The sequence below is a fragment of the Corvus kubaryi genome, unplaced genomic scaffold, assembly GCF_017639235.1.
Source record: "Corvus kubaryi isolate FWS band 111438036 unplaced genomic scaffold, C.kubaryi_AGA036_p1.0 37272, whole genome shotgun sequence".
NCBI lineage: Eukaryota > Metazoa > Chordata > Aves > Passeriformes > Corvidae > Corvus > Corvus kubaryi.
This window is the reverse complement of record NW_024581084.1, coordinates 2,283,265-2,297,826: the sequence shown is the minus strand read 5'-3', so window position 1 is coordinate 2,297,826 and position 14,562 is coordinate 2,283,265. Positions and strand designations below refer to the sequence as shown.

General features: G+C 62.1%; 2 protein-coding genes across 14 annotated transcripts in view; one reads left to right on the top strand and one right to left on the bottom strand.

Moving 5' to 3' along the window:
* The window catches only part of BAIAP2 (BAR/IMD domain containing adaptor protein 2), a 39,629-nt gene extending 29,493 nt beyond the window's left edge, over positions 1–10,136 (top strand). The window contains exons 8-16 of one of the 8 annotated variants that reach the window (XM_042025555.1): positions 43–270; positions 918–1,119; positions 1,546–1,747; positions 1,839–1,907; positions 2,095–2,257; positions 2,441–2,539; positions 3,869–3,903; positions 6,186–6,233; positions 8,134–10,136. In XM_042025555.1, the coding sequence (XP_041881489.1) occupies positions 43–270; positions 918–1,119; positions 1,546–1,747; positions 1,839–1,907; positions 2,095–2,257; positions 2,441–2,539; positions 3,869–3,903; positions 6,186–6,213 (1,026 nt within the window). In that variant the 3' untranslated portion in view covers positions 6,214–6,233; positions 8,134–10,136. Of the gene's footprint in view, positions 1–42; positions 271–917; positions 1,120–1,545; positions 1,748–1,838; positions 1,908–2,094; positions 2,258–2,440; positions 2,540–3,868; positions 3,904–4,384; positions 5,593–6,185; positions 6,234–8,133 lie in introns of those variants that run through there. The other 7 variants (XM_042025557.1, XM_042025559.1, XM_042025553.1 and 4 more) reach the window with 7 other exon arrangements.
* Positions 8,299–14,562, bottom strand: part of AATK (apoptosis associated tyrosine kinase) — a 15,837-nt gene continuing 9,573 nt past the window's right edge. For 4 of the 6 annotated variants that reach the window (XM_042025552.1, XM_042025551.1, XM_042025549.1 and 1 more), the window contains 4 exons: positions 12,990–14,537; positions 12,700–12,868; positions 12,267–12,503; positions 9,972–12,086 (listed from right to left, as the gene is read on the bottom strand). In XM_042025552.1, the coding sequence (XP_041881486.1) occupies positions 12,058–12,086; positions 12,267–12,503; positions 12,700–12,868; positions 12,990–14,537 (1,983 nt within the window). In that variant the 3' untranslated portion in view covers positions 9,972–12,057. Of the gene's footprint in view, positions 9,797–9,971; positions 12,087–12,266; positions 12,504–12,699; positions 12,869–12,989; positions 14,538–14,562 lie in introns of those variants that run through there. The other 2 variants (XR_006015621.1, XR_006015620.1) reach the window with 2 other exon arrangements.

Sequence of the window (14,562 nt, the reverse complement as noted above, 5' to 3'; positions counted from 1 at the left end):
ACAGAGCACCCTGTGCCCTCATGCCTCATTTTCCTCTTGCAGGGGAAGGAGATGCTGACGCAGAAGCTGCCGCTGTGGCAGCAATCCTGCTCGGATCCCAACAAGATCCCGGACCGCGCCATACAGCTGATGCAGCAGATGGCTGCCAGCAGCAATGGCACCATTATGCCCAGCCCTCTGTCCACATCCAAGTCCAACCTCATCATCTCTGACCCCATCCCTGGTGCCAAACCTCTCCCTGTCCCCCCGGAGCTGGCACCTTTTGTAGGAGTAAGTATCTCTGTGGTGGAAGCTGTCCTGCCCTTCTGAGCAAAGCCAGAGGGATGAGCCCGGGCCGGTGTCACCGCTGTCCTCGGCAAGTTGCCCTTGGATGGACTGTCACTGATGGCAGGGATGGGCAGCTCCGTGCTGTGCCATCCTGGGATGTGGGAAGGAGCCTGATGTGGGGATGGGCAACCTGTCCCACCTCATCCCACCGGAGTCACTGAGCTCTGGCAGAGCAGGGGCTCCCAGGGGCTGTTTGGGGAACCCACAAGCTGGACTCACCTGTCCAGGCTGGCCCCTGAACTGTGGGACTGAACCCAGGTACCCCAGTAACTGCGGGAGAAAGGCCTGGAGTGACCCATGGGATGAAGGACCCTTCAGAAGAGAGTGTCCCCCTGATGTGGGGGCACGAGCTGAGCAGTGGAGCTCAGCAGGGGAGCTCAGAGCAATAAAATGCCATAGAGGTGACCCCACTGCTCCCCCCAGAGCAGTTTGGTTTGGCTGGGAAGTAAACCCAACAGGATGAAGCTCCGATCTGCCTCTTTCCCTGGAGCTGTGTCCCACTGGGGAGCTGCAGTGGGATGCCCCTGGAGCTGCAGTGGGATGCCCTCATGACGCCGCTCCCGTGTCCCCCTCCCCTCCTCTCTCCGTAGCGCATGTCGGCGCAGGAGGCCGTGCCAGTGATGAACGGAGTCTCAGGCCCTGACAGCGATGGGTACAACCACTGGTCTGAGATGAAGCCAGCACAGCCCAAATCTTTATCTCCTCCCCAGCCTCAGAAGCAGCTGAGTGACTCTTACTCCAATACACTCCCAGTTCGCAAAAACGTGCCAGCGAAAAACAGCTACGCCTCAGGTGAGGCCCCGGCCTCGCTGCCGGGGTCCCGGAGCCGCCCCTGCTGCAGGGGACCGTGTGGGGATGGTCATTGGGGGTGCTGGTGGGAAGGGGACCGTGACCGACAGCATCCCTTCAGTGCCAAGCGCTGCTCGTGCCTCTTGACCTGGGCGTTAGGAAATGCTGGAGCTGGGCTCTGCCCTGGGGTTTCACAGGATTTCCAGGAGGAACATCATGTGGAATCTGGCACAGGGAACCTGCTCCCTTTGCTGCGGCTGGTGGGTGATGCCAAAGTCTGATCCTGCTTGTTCAGGGGGAAGGTGTGAGTCACACTGAAGGTTTTAGTGGGACCTGGGCTGAAATAAGGAGGGGTGGGGGCCTGTCCTGTGCCTGGGGATGGTCCTGGGGTCAAGGACTTGGGGCACCCACTGGTCTCTGTTCCCCCAGCTGAAAACAAGACACTGCCACGCTCCAGCTCCATGGCCGCCGGGCTCGAGAGGAACGGCCGGACGAGGGTGCAGGCGATTTTCTCGCACGCTGCTGGGGATAACAGCACCCTCCTGAGCTTCAAGGAGGGCGACCTCATCACGCTGCTGGTGCCCGAGGCCCGGGACGGCTGGCACTACGGAGAGAGCGAGAAAACCAAAATGTGAGTGTGCTGGGTGTCCTCGGGAGCAGCCTCGTCTGGATCCTCCGTGGACAAACCTGGGTTTGGCTTCATCGCCGCCTTTGCCTTTCAGGAGGGGCTGGTTTCCTTTCTCCTACACACGGGTCCTTGACAATGATGGCAGCGAGCGGGTCCACACCAGGTAGGAGCATCGTGCTGGGTGATGGGGAGTCTGTGTGCTTGGGATGGGAATTAGGAATTCTTGTGAGGAATAACTCACAGCACGGGGGGGTGGACAGGTTGCTGGCTCTGGGTGGCTTTTGCAATGAGTGGATGGGTGGCCTGAGGGTTTCTGCATGGAGCTGATGCCTCTGCTCTGGGCCCCCCAGCCTGCAGCAGGGGAAGAGCAGCAGCACCGGCAACCTCCTGGACAAGGACGACATCTCCATCCCGCCGCCGGACTATGGCATGGCCTCCCAGGCCTTCCCGGCACAGGGCGGCAACACCTTCAAGCAGCGGCCGTACAGCGTGGCCGTGCCCGCCTTCTCCCAGGTGAGCTTCTCCCGCCGGCTTCTCCCACTCCGGGGGGACGGTTTAGGAATGGGGGATGCCGGAGCAAGTCCCCGGGCACAGCCCCTGCTGCGGTGGCTGGGATGGGATGAGTGGGAGCGCTCCCGTGCTGCGGCTGCGTGGGGGTGCCGAGGGCGGCTCTCCAACCTCTGTTCGTTGTTTTAGGACTACCTAATGCCCTATGGGTGTGCAATTAAAGACTATTCCAGTGGCCTCTGCCAAGCACCCTCCGCTCACTACAAGCCTTACACTAGGTCGACAGCTGTAAGTCCGACGCTCGCAATGTTTCCCTTGGGATTTACGGAATTTCGGCTGTTTTGTGCCTGGTGACCACGTGCCTTGCCTGGGCCCTGCTCCTGCCGAGCACCTGCCCTGGGGTGAAGGGATGCAGGGAGCCGATGGATGGGGAGGAACGGGCAAGGCGCAGGGCCAGTGGCACAAAATGGCCCCGTAAACCCCCAAAGGACAACACTTGCTGACTCCATGGGAGTCTCCCACCAGAAACAGGCTGCTCACAGGCAGCTGGAAGTGTTTTCTCTGGCACATGCCAATTCAAGCCGGTGACGGTCCCGTGGGGACACTGGGGCAGATCCTGGACGGGATTCCAGAGTGTCCAAAGCAAGCCCAGGGCTTCTTGTATAACAAGCCAGGGAGGATGCACGAGCAGATGGGATCAGCTAACCCAGGAGCTGCTGGTGTAGTGGAGCTCTCCCCACCAGAATGAGCTCAGTGGCGTGAGCTGCGTTGGCATCACGTGCTGGCAGATGGGGAGAGGATGAGGAGGGAGAGAAACGGCCAGTCAGCACCGACCCTTCAACAGTGCTTGTCAGCTGGGATCTGTCCTCTATGCAGGGAGTGGGGTGGAAGCACAGCCCCACTTCTTGCTGTTTGCAAGGATTTGCTGCTGGGGTTGGTATTTTGTGACTGGGAGCATTCCTGGGCAGGTGGGAATGTGGTTCTCTGATCCCTGGCGCATGGCCAGCTCCAAGGCCAGAGACTCCCCCTCTTCCCTGGAGTGGTCCCATGTTTATCATGGAGAGCAGAGCTGCTCCAGTCGTATCCCGGGGCAGGCCCTTGCTCAAGGAGGGATGTCCTTGAGGGGTGTTCTCTAGGCCTGGTCCCGTCTGCCCCTCGGTCCCTCCCTGCAAAGCCTGCTCAGCACCGGCTAAAGGAGAAAATGGTCCAAAACCCTGTGGGTTTCTGGTGGGAGTGAATACAGACAACCCCTCTTTCCACAGAACATTTCACTGGTGTCTCTCAGTCGTGCAGTCCCTTTCCAACAGTCTCAGCATCTCAGCAGCAGCCAGAGCTCTGTTCCACGGAGGGGCTGGGCAGGGCAGGGCAGAGCAGGGCTCTCCCAGCTGTCGCTTTTCCATGTCTGACCAGATAAATTCCACAGAGAGTGGTGACCTTCACTCCCTGCTGTCTGAATCCCACTCCAACCATCTCCATATCTCCCTTTCCTCTCCAAATGCATCAGCTCTTGGCCCTGGGTCCTGATGCACTTTGGTTTGTTCATGTGACCCTCCAGTGGCACCTGAGCAGGCACAGCCCACACATCCCTCACTGTGCTTCCTCCCCTCCTCTCCACAGGGTCTCGATGACTACGGGACGAGGTCTGTCAGCAGGTAAGATGTCACCTTCCTGTCACATTCCCTGCGAACTGTTGGTGTTGGCTGTGGGCGAAGCCGTGGGGCTGTGTCCCCACAGGGGTCCCTGCACAGGCTCCCCGGGGACTGGCAGTGACTGGGTTGGGGCCAGGTCTCACCTGTGAGAGTGGGGGGAGCCAGGGAGGGCAAGTCCCAGGGCCAGCCCTGGTGTCCCCAACCTCGTGCTCCTCCAGAGAGTCGCGTCTCCCAACCTCCTCCGGGCTCACGCCTGGATAGTGAAGCCATGGAGAGCCCACACTGCGGGGTCTGTCCCTGGCACTTTCTCCATCCCCTCTGCCTCGGAGCTGCCCCGTCTCACTCTTGGGGCTAAGCTCAAGCCCGTGGCTGGGTGGAGCTCGCCGCCTGTCCGTGGTGGGTCCCGCAGTGCCGTGAGGGGAGCTGGGCTCCCGGCTCGGTGCTGCCCGCGGCCACTCTGGCATCTCTGTGCTTTGTTCCGCAGCGGCAGTGGCAGTTTGGTATCAACGGTGTGAGGACACCTGGGCTCGCGGCGGCCCCTTGCTGCTTGGAAGAGCTTTCTGCTTCTTTCCCCCCTTTTTTTTCCTTCCCTTTCGTTTCTCTTACTCTACTTCTTTTGGATTTGAAACTCTTGTAATCTTCAAGGAAACCATGGTGCTTCTCACCCCTCCCTGGTGTTCACAGTGCCCTTGTTTCTGAAGCCTTTTTGGAGCAGAAACTGCTGCCAGGTCTGTGCTCACAGCCCAGGTGCAGTTGTCACTTAGTGGGACCCGGTGTTTGTCCTCCCGTGTGATGTTAGCGATGCACTGTCCCCCCCGGGGCCGCGCCGGCCGCCCCGCACGAGCCTGGACCAAACTCCCAGACTGGATCACATATGCATGGCCTCTGGTGTCCGTACTGTTACTGAGCATCCGGGATGCCCGCGCCCGGGATGCCGTTCCCGGAGAGGGGGCAGCGTCCCCGCGCCTCCCCCTCGGCCCGATCCGCTTCCATCCCACCGCGGTGGCTTTGGGAGAAGCGGATGGCACAGAGCTCCCGCCCCGGGGAAAGGGCTGCTTCTGGGCTGGGGTCCCACCGGCCGTGGGAACCCCCCCGGAAGGGTTACTCCTGGTTGTTTTATAAATATATATATATATTTTTTGTAGCAAGGTATTGTTACCTCACGTTAGGGCTGGGGCTCCGAGGACGTGCTCGCATCCCCAAAACCGGGCTTGAGCGAGTGCTGTGCCCCCGCGGGGGGCTCGGCAGTGCCCGGGGGGCTCCCACCCCGCACTGGGGGTCCCGCTCCCGCACTAGCCCGGCCGTAGCCCTCCCAGTGCCCGTGGCCGTCTCCACCGCAAAGCTGTTCACGCTTTTTTCTGATGTGATTTTTAAGACCTCTGACATTGCCTGTTTACTGGGACATTGCTGGCAATAGACCCCCCCCGGACCAGTTTTTGGGTTATCTCCTCGCCTACGGGCACACTGTTCTGAGCCCCTCCTGCATCGATGTCCGAATTTTGCTAAGGATTTTTAACCCAGGATATTTCACGATGAATGACTGAATGTAGAGGGGGAAAAAATCACAAACCCAGCCCTAGCAAAGCCTGTGTGGAGATTGTAAAGTGCTGAAAAACCTTTTTTTAAAAGCCAGAGAGAATTGTGCCCTGTACTGAGTTATTGTTTGAATAAAAGTTTTATTTATTGCATTGAGCTGGGCCTCGGTGTCTTTTTCGGCTGCCGTGCCTGCGTGCTGCCCTCACCGCCTGCATCGCCCACCGCGCAATCCCAGGCCATGTTTTTGTTCCCTGCTCCATCCCTGGGGACGCCGGGTGCTGCCTGTGCGCGCCCAGCCCCGCCGGCTCTAAACAGCTTCGCTGAGCGGGAGCAGCGACAGCTGCTTTAGGGCCGAGTGCCTTGTCCCTGAGCATCTGAGGGGATGATGCTGCTACTGCTCCCGCATGCCAAGGCTCCGGCTGCGCTTTCCCGGCGGTGGGAAAGCGGCGATGGCCGGCACGGGGGGAAGGAAGCCGCCCCCTCCCTTCCGTAGCCCCCGCCGTGCCCGGCCGCTGCACTCCCACAGCTCCCGGCTGGCCGTGCCCTTCCTTCCCCTCCTCACAGCACCAGCGACTTAATAAACACGACTTTTCCTCCTTTTTCTTCTTTTTCCTCCTGTTTCCTCTGCCCGCCGGCGCTGCGTGCGGGGTGGCCACCGGCTCGTGGCCTTAAGTCTCTCCTTAACCACGACCTTCTGTTCCCATCAAGCGTCCCGGTGTCCTCCAACCTGCCTTCTGTTTCCCTTGCAGCCCCGATGTTGAAGTGGCCAGGTTTTGAGGTGCCCCTGCCCGTAGTTAGTAAGTGACGGTGTCGCGGGGCCGAGCCCTGGGTGCGCTGGGCAGCGGGTGCGGCCGCGGGGCTGCGCGGGCACGGTGCCACCGCTCTGCTTCCCGCTGCACCCGGCCGAGCGCGTCCCCTCCCTCAGTCACCGCTTGTCCCCGTCCCGCTGGCGGGAGCTCCGGGGCTCCCCGGCTGCCTCTGCTGCTCGGCTGCTCGCCCCGCTGCCGCGGCTGCGCTTCCCGGGATGCTGAGCTGCTCCTGCGCTTCCCCCGCTCTCCGTAACCAGCTCTTTGGTTGTAGGTGTCCGGTGTCCGCCGCTGTCCCCAGGCCGCTCCAGCGGGGCGGGGCACGTCCGCACTAACCGCAAGTTTTTTGAGCAGCTTTTTTTGTTGTAGACTCGTCCCAGGAGCCTCCTCGTCCTGGCCCCAGGGATGCAGGAGCCTCCCCAGGAGTCGAGACCCTCCTCGCTGGCACTGCAGAGCTTCCCCGTTTCTCTTTGATCCATGAGCTGGTTTCCCTGGAGCTGCAGGCTCCATCCCAGTGGCTCTTCTCTGCCAGTACAGAAATAGTTAAATGAGCCCCGGGTGACTCATCAAAGCAACTTTTCCTCTCCCTCCAGTCCTGAAAATCTATTTTGGCTTCCTGGGAGGGAAAGTGATCTAAGCATCTGCATTAATTAGGTGTGAAATTAATTACCCTATTTTTAAGCAAAAGTCATTTATCTTTTAAGGAAAGAAAAAGTGAACGTGGAGAGGTGAGGGGTAGCAGAGAGAGGGCCAGGAGCTGACAGTGAGTGCCCGTCCCAGAGGGGTGGAGGTCCCAGCATCTTCCTTCTCCTCTGGGAGGACATTCCAAAGCTTCTGGGGACATCCCAAAGCTGCTCGGTCCAGGTGCACATGGTAACCATAGCACTTTACCTGAACCCACGTCAGGGGGAGCAGGGCTGTGCCCCCACGGTGGGTGACCGGCCAGCAGCCCAGCTGTGGGGCCTGATGGGGGGGGCTGTGGCCATTGCTTCCACTGGGGACAGGAGAAGGATTCTGTGGCTCCCTGGGGAGGGAGCAGACAAGACCGAGGGGCTGCAGGGAGGACAGGGGGCTCCTTGGTGGCTCCTTGCCTGGTGCATGTTCAGACCTGATGGCCCCAGGCAGCCAGAAGGACCCCCAGAGCTGCCCACACCCTCCTGGAATTAACTCCTGCTGGGAGAGGACAGAGAGGATGACCTGGAGAGGGGTAAGGCTCCTTCTCCTGTGACCGCTCCCCGTGCCAAGGCAGTCCTTGTACCCCATCCTGGCCAAGTGACAATGGCAGCCGGAGGGTGCTGGGGACACCCCAGGTAGGTGAAACCCAAGGTCAGCCTCTCTGGGCTCTGATGAGCTCATCCAGGTGTCCTTAGTGTCCCACACTCTTCCTCTTGGATATTAACTTCTCCAGAGGCAGCACAGGGCTCTGCAGGGAGCCGCCAGCTCTGCCCGTGGCCAGGAGGTGAAGCCATAACCCCCTGCTCCCCAGAGCAGCGCGGTGCAGAGCTGGGTGATCCCACAGTGCTCCCGTCTGTGGGAACTGTTTGAGTCCAGCCTTGGAGGAGGCTGGAGCAGCCTCACCAGCCCTGGCCCCCCGTGGCATGCCCAGCTTTAGGCCGAAGGAGAGCGAGGTAGGAGAACATCCCACTGCAGCTCGGCTCATCTCTGACCCACCACAGCTTAGTTGGGAGAGGAGCTGAGGAGTGGGGGCAGCTCAGGGAGTGGGGGCAGCTCGGCTAGGGGCTCCACAAGGCAGAGCTTTTCCAGTTTAACCCCTTCCCAAACGCTGCTGGTCCCAGGGTCTCGCCAGTCGCCGCTCGCTGTGCCAGTGCCCTGTCCTCTCCAGGCCTCCACCCCCCGTTAACTCTTCCTTCCTCTTCCTCTTCCTCCACAGGAACCCCTTTGCCAACGTCCAGCTGAAGCCAACGGTGACGAATGACCGCTCGGCTCCGCTCATCAGCTGATCCGGGAGCGCTGGCGCCCATGTGGCACTCGCCACCTCCTCATCCTCCTCATCCTCATCCTCATCCTCGCCGCTGCATGTCCAGCTTCCCAGGACTCCATTTTTAGGCGGAATTTATTAATCCTGCTGCTTTGAAAGCCAAAGGCTCAAGCTAGTGCCCTAGTTCTCTCTTCTCTAGACTCCCTCGGTGGCAGAGGGTCACAGCGCTGCCATGCCACCTGTCCTTTGCCTGTGCTAACAAGCGCGGGGGCAGCACTTCCCGGAGTCAGAGCAGCATGTCCCAGAGCTGGGGTGGCTCCCAGGCTGAGCAGCAGCTTGCTGTGGGTGGAGAAACGGGCTCAGCTGGAGAACAACTCTCTGTGGGCTCACAGCACTCCAGTGGGGCAGCAATGGCAGAGGGGACACGGTCCCCCTGCTCTCCCTGCCCAGACGGGAGGGACCCCGAGGCCAGGCACGACACCGGGATACCCCGTGCAAGCCAGGGGATGGTGGGAGCTGTAGGCAGCTCCCAGGCTCCCACCAGACCCCGGCTGCCCACCCTGTGCTCCGGGCTGGGACAGGGCAGTGGGTGCCAGCACTGCAGCCCCCGCTGGGACGGGGTCAGCTCCGGTCCCAGAGCTTCCTGGTAGGGAAGTACGGTACTGCTGTAAAATATAAGCTAGGAAAAAACCACTTGTGGAGGTGAGGGCAGTGTGTGAGTGAGCCTTGGGGTGCCTGGGGCCGGGGTGCCCCTGCTCCCTGCAGACGGGAGCTCCCATCTGGACCTCTTGCTTGGCTGTTTGCTCTTCCTCTATTCCTAGGGCTGCATGAGAGAGAGAGATAGATAGAGATAAATATATATAAATATATATATACACACTTGCTAAGCTTAGTGCTGGGGGTGCCCACGAGCAAGGTGGCTCCCACAGTGCTTCCCGCAGCTCCTGAGTGACCAGGGTCACATCCTTGCTCCAAAAACTGGGAGAAGAGGGTTTCCAGGCAGGAACTGTGTCTCCCACGGGTGAGGGGTTGAACCCAGAGTTTTTGCTTTTTCCGTTGTATTTCTGATTTTGCACTTTCTGATCACTGGTGCAGCACGTCCTGGTCCCCCCAGCCCGGGCAGTGGTGCTTGGCTGGGCACTTGGCCGGGCACAGAGTGTCCCAAGCCCAGGGGGCTCGGTCCCAGTTGGATGTGGTGGCTCATCTCTCCCGTGTCCCCTCCAATGGGTTTTCCAGCTCCACTGCAGGAACAGCTTCTCCTGTGACCGCCCAGGCTCCAGCTCTGCACGAGGGTTCCTTGCTCCACAATGTGCTTCCTTTTCCTCTCCCATGCCTCCTCTTCCTCTCCCAGGGCTGGAGCAGATGGGTGGGGGCCACACAGGGCAGGGGCGAGGGAAAGGGCTCTGCTGGCATGTGGGGCAGTGGGTGGGGGAGGGCTGGTGGTCACAGCCCAGGGTGGGGACAGGCCCGGGGTCCCCTCGGCCACTGCGGTGTCCTCTTCCACCCCCATGCCAGGGGCTGTCCCCCTGGGCCCCCCAAGCTGCCACCCTGGCTCCAGCCAGCCCCCGGGGGCTTCGCTGCACCTCCTGGCTCGGTGGCACCTGCAAGACGTAACCTGAAATAATTTTTTATGAGAAAACTTAATTTATGAGCGATTCAGCCTCCCCCAGCCCTCCCTCCTGCAGCGTTTTCCCTGGCCAGAGGCTCCCGCCTGGCCCCGGAGTGTGGCCGGGGCCCTCCCGAGCTGGCTCCATCCTGGGTGCTGGGCAATGATCGGGGCAGGAAACGGCTTAAGATATTTTAAAAACTTTATTATTGGCCCGATGAGATTTGACACACATGCTGGGAGCTGTATGGAAATCAGCACTGATAAAAAATACAGCAATTATGACCCGTATTGAGAAAATAGACCATGTAAGAAGAGCCTTTCTATTAAAAAAGTTACCCAAGCCACAGCTCTGTCCCCATCCACCCTCCGGAGCCGGGACCTGCGGCGCCATAGACCAAACCCGGGGTGTGGGGTGGGGGCTGGGCCAGCACCCCTGGGTGCGAGGGGGAGCGGGGGGTGAGCAAACCCCCCTGTGGTGTTGGGGGGTGCAGGGAAGGGGGGATCGGGATAGGAGGGTGGGTGCTGTAGGCATGGAATCCCGGGAGCATCCCAGTCCTGCATGGGCAGCACCCCTGGGTGCTGCACCCCAGGTCAGTGCAGGGGTGGCCCCCCTGTTGTTAAGGGTAAGGAAAAAGTTTGGGAGAATTGGGGTGGGGGCTTAAATAAAACACTTAAATAAAGCCCCAATTGCTTAGTAGGGGGAGGAACCAGCAGTGGGGGGTATGGGGTGGCATGGCCACCCTGGGGCTGGAGTTGGGGTCTCCTTGGGCCCTGGCTGTGCTCCAGATGGAGAAACAGCCCCTGGCCCCCCACAGCAGCCTCCTGAGCACCGAGGGCGCTCCAGCTGGGATACAGCTCCAGGCTGGGCTGGGCTGGCTGTGGGAGTGGGTGGGAGAAGGGTGGGTGAGTGTGGGGACAGGTCTACCAGCACCGGGCTGGGACCCATCGCAGTGCCAGGCTGGGGTGGGGACACGCTCATCCCGTGGGTCCTGGTGCCAGAGCTGTGTCCAGCCCAGGGTGGGATCATCCTGTGGCACGGAGTAGAACCCCTGGCACCAGCCCCATCCCACATGGGCGCTGTCTGTGCACGTGTCCCTGCACGGGGACACCCGTGTGCCCTCATCCCCCTACACAGGAGCCAGGACAGGGGTGGGGGCTCAGGGGGGACATTTCTCACCTCAGGGTTTGGTCTATAGACCCCAAAAGGAATCAGCCCTGAATTCAAGGTTTCGCTCAGCTCCGCTTACTTCTATTTCCTTCCGGAAGCTGGAATTGCACAATTATCCTAAGCCTCGAATGAATTAAAAAAATAAAAAAACAAACAAACAAAAAAAAAGGAACAAAGAACCATGAGCGCGCCCCCCTCCCCCCCCTCCCCGATATGTCTCTTTGGCAGCAATAACTTAAAATCGCGTCAATGTGAGTTCAGTCAACAGCAAGTTTTGGTTTTGGGGTGGGGTTGGGGTTGGGGTTTTTTAATCATTTTGTTTAGATACAAAAATAGTCAGGATGGCAGGTCCCGGTGGGGGATATTCCCCACACAACCAGCCCTCCACATGTGGATCCCCGCTACAATGGACAAGGGTTCCGCCAGTCCCCAGGGTCCCCAGCTGGGACTGATCCCTGCAAACCAAGGGAGGGGAGCTCCAAAGCCATGGGGACCACTCTGGGGAGCCAGTGGCACCTCTGGCACAGGGAGTGACACCCAGAGTGGCAGCAGCCAGTGGCCCCTCAGTCAGGAATGTTGTGGAATGCCTCTGGGGCAGCTGTGGGACAGCTGTGGGACAGCTGTGGGACAGCCAAGCTGCCACAAGGTGCAAGACTGAGCACATGGCACAGGGAGGGGACAGCCCGGGGGAGAAGGGGTGTGGGGACAAACCGCCTCGGGGAGCACATGTGGGCAAGAAGCCAAGGGGGAACTTCACTGGGGGGGACACTCCGCAAATGTTAGCAAGGTCAGGGCACTACCCTTGAAACGCTATAATTTATATATATATATGTATATATATATATATATAAGTGTCTATTTTACACGCACGCTCACAGCCACCCGCACACGCGCACGGCCGTCACCGTCACCCACCGCCTGGCCCCGCGGGGGCCGTGCCGGCCCCGCTCCCACTCGAAGCAGCAAACGAGTTCCTTCCGATAAAATCTGCCTAAAAACTGCCCGGCGGGGTCTGGGAGCCCACGGGCGGCCCCCGCGCCAGCCCCGCCGTCCTGCGCCGCCCTGGTGCCGGGGCAATGCCGGCTGTGTCCCGGCGGGCTCACTCCCGGTCGCCGTCTTCGCTGCTGCCTGCAAGGAGCAGAGAGAGCCATGAGAGGGTCCTGGCCCCCCGCGGGACACCCGGCCCTTCGCAGGGGTCACTGCCCCCACGGGGCACAAGGACAGGGTGTCCCGTGGCTCTGGGACATGGCAGCTCCCAGCAGGGACAGTCCTGGGCACCCACAGGGCAGCATCCCGAGGGGGACTCACCTCCTATGGAGTCCATGTCCGAGTCGGAGACGTGGGTGATGGAGAACCGGGACACCGGGGCAGGTGACACCGTGAACCGGGAGAACTGGATGGGCAGCACCTGTTTCTGCGCCGGCACCAGGGCGGGCAGGGCGGGCACGGCCGCGGGGGGCTCCGCCGGCGTCCCCGGCAGCGAGGCCACCAAGGACGGCTTCACTGGCATCAGCGGGAAGTCGTCATCCCACTCAAAGCCACCACCTGGGACACAGAGTGAGGGGGCTGAGCCCACTGCGAGGGTTCCACCATAACCTCTGACCCCATCACCCCATAACTGGCCCCCCATCATCCCATAACCACTGTCCCCATGACCCGATAACTGCCTCCCCATCATCCTATAACCGCTATTCTCCCACCACCCCACAACCACCAGCCCCATGAGCTCCTGGTCTCTTACTCTCTTCCGAGGCGTTGCCATCTGAGGAGTCGTCGGAGGCTCCAAGCCTGTCCGTGGGGCTGGGGGGGCTGCCACTGGCAGGGGGCTGCCCCGAAGGCGAGGGGGGTTGCCCTGAAGGCAGGGTGGGCTCCGGGAAGCTCTGCTCAGCCAGCTCCCTCGTGGGGCTTTCCTGGGGATGGGGAAACAGCAGGAAGGAACCTCACTGGGGGCACGGCTGGAGATGGCTCTCACCACCAAAATGCCGTGGGGCCGTGCCCAGCACCCGGCTCTATCCCCCACAGGGCACCCACCTGGTCGAAGAGGTAGATGGTCACGTCATCATAGAAGGAGACAGCCTTTTTCTTGCGCTCCAGGTCCTCGCAGAAGGCCTCGGACAGCAGGCTGGGCATCTTGAGGAGGCTGCGCAGGTTCCGGCCACTCTGGCTCTCGGCCACCACGATGGGCACAGCTGCCGGCTCCTCCTCGCTCTCCTCGCTCTGCTCCTGGATGTTGTAGCAGCGCAGCTCCTCGTCCGACTCGTCGCTGTCTTCTGTGTCCTCCTCCTCCTCCTCTGGCTCCTCACGGCGCTCGGGGGCAGCCGGGGGCGGGGAGAGACCCGGGGGGGATTTGCCCCCAGGCAGCAGCGTGCTGGGACCCCCTGGTGCATCGCCCGCCCCAGTCCCCTCCAGGGGCAGGCCCAGGTCCCCAAGCCCCAGCGCGGGGGTCACAGTCTGTTTGTCCCCCACTGTGGCTCCCCCAAGTCCAGGGACGCCCTCGGGCATGCAGGTCCCTCCGACAGCCGATGGCTCCCCAGGGCTCACTGGCACCGGGGTCAAGAGGAAAGTCTTGGGGGTCACAGAGCCCGGGGGACAGGTGTCTGTGTCAGGGCGCGGGGGGCTGCCCGGCACCAGCCCCGTGCCAGCGGGGCTCTGCTCGGTGCCAGGTGCCTGCTCCGGCGCGCTCCCGGCCTCTGTCCCCACCCAGTCCCCCTCCAAAGCCACCGCCGCTGGTGTGGGCACTGCCACCGCGACGCCAGGCGCTGCCGGGGGGCTGCCGGGTGCCCCCGGCGGATGCAGCGGGTCCTCTCCTCGTCCTATGTCCTGCGTAGGGGAGCGAGGACCCTCCTCTGCCTCCGGCGTGCGGGACCCATCGCTGTCCCCCTCGTCCTTGTGGCCGCGCTCGGCCTCGGCGTCGCAGTCGGAGAAATAGGCAGAGTCGCGGTAGGGGCTCTTCTCGGCCAGGCCGGGCAGCTCGGCCCCCGGGGCACTGGGCAGCCGCGTTTCAGGGCCCGGAGCCTCGCCCTCGCCCCCCGGCAGCCCCGGGGGCGGCTTCCCCAGCTGGCTGAAGGCTTCGGGCTCTCGGGGCTCGTGGGGCTCCTTAAGGACGAACTCGGGGGACTCGTTGTTCTCGGTGTCGTAGCCGCTGTCGAGGGCGCGGGCTTGGCCGGCGGGCGCGAAGGCGCCGGGGCTGAGCACCTCGCAGGAGCTGGCCGTGGAGGGGATGTCCAGCGACTCCAGCGAGTCCGGCGTCCCCACCTGCTTCTGCAGGGACCTGAGCGCCGGGGCCGCCTCCGCCCGCTCCGTGTATTCCCCGGAGAAGTCGGTGAAGACGCCGGAGGTCAGCTCGGCCGTGTCCTCGTCGCTGCCCTCGTCCACGCTGGGGAAGCTGCTGCTGGAGAACGTCTTGTCCGGCGTCCGGTCGGCGTCGCCGGCGGCACAGGCGCCGCTCTCGGCCACGGCCTCCGCGGGCACCGGCGCGGGCGCCTCGGCGGGCTCCGGTGTGGGCTGGGCGCCATCTGCGCCGGGCTCGCCGGGGGGGCCGGGGTTCGGGGCGGCCGTGCCAGCCATGGTGGGGGCGGCCTCCCCCGGCCCCGGCGCGGCGGGG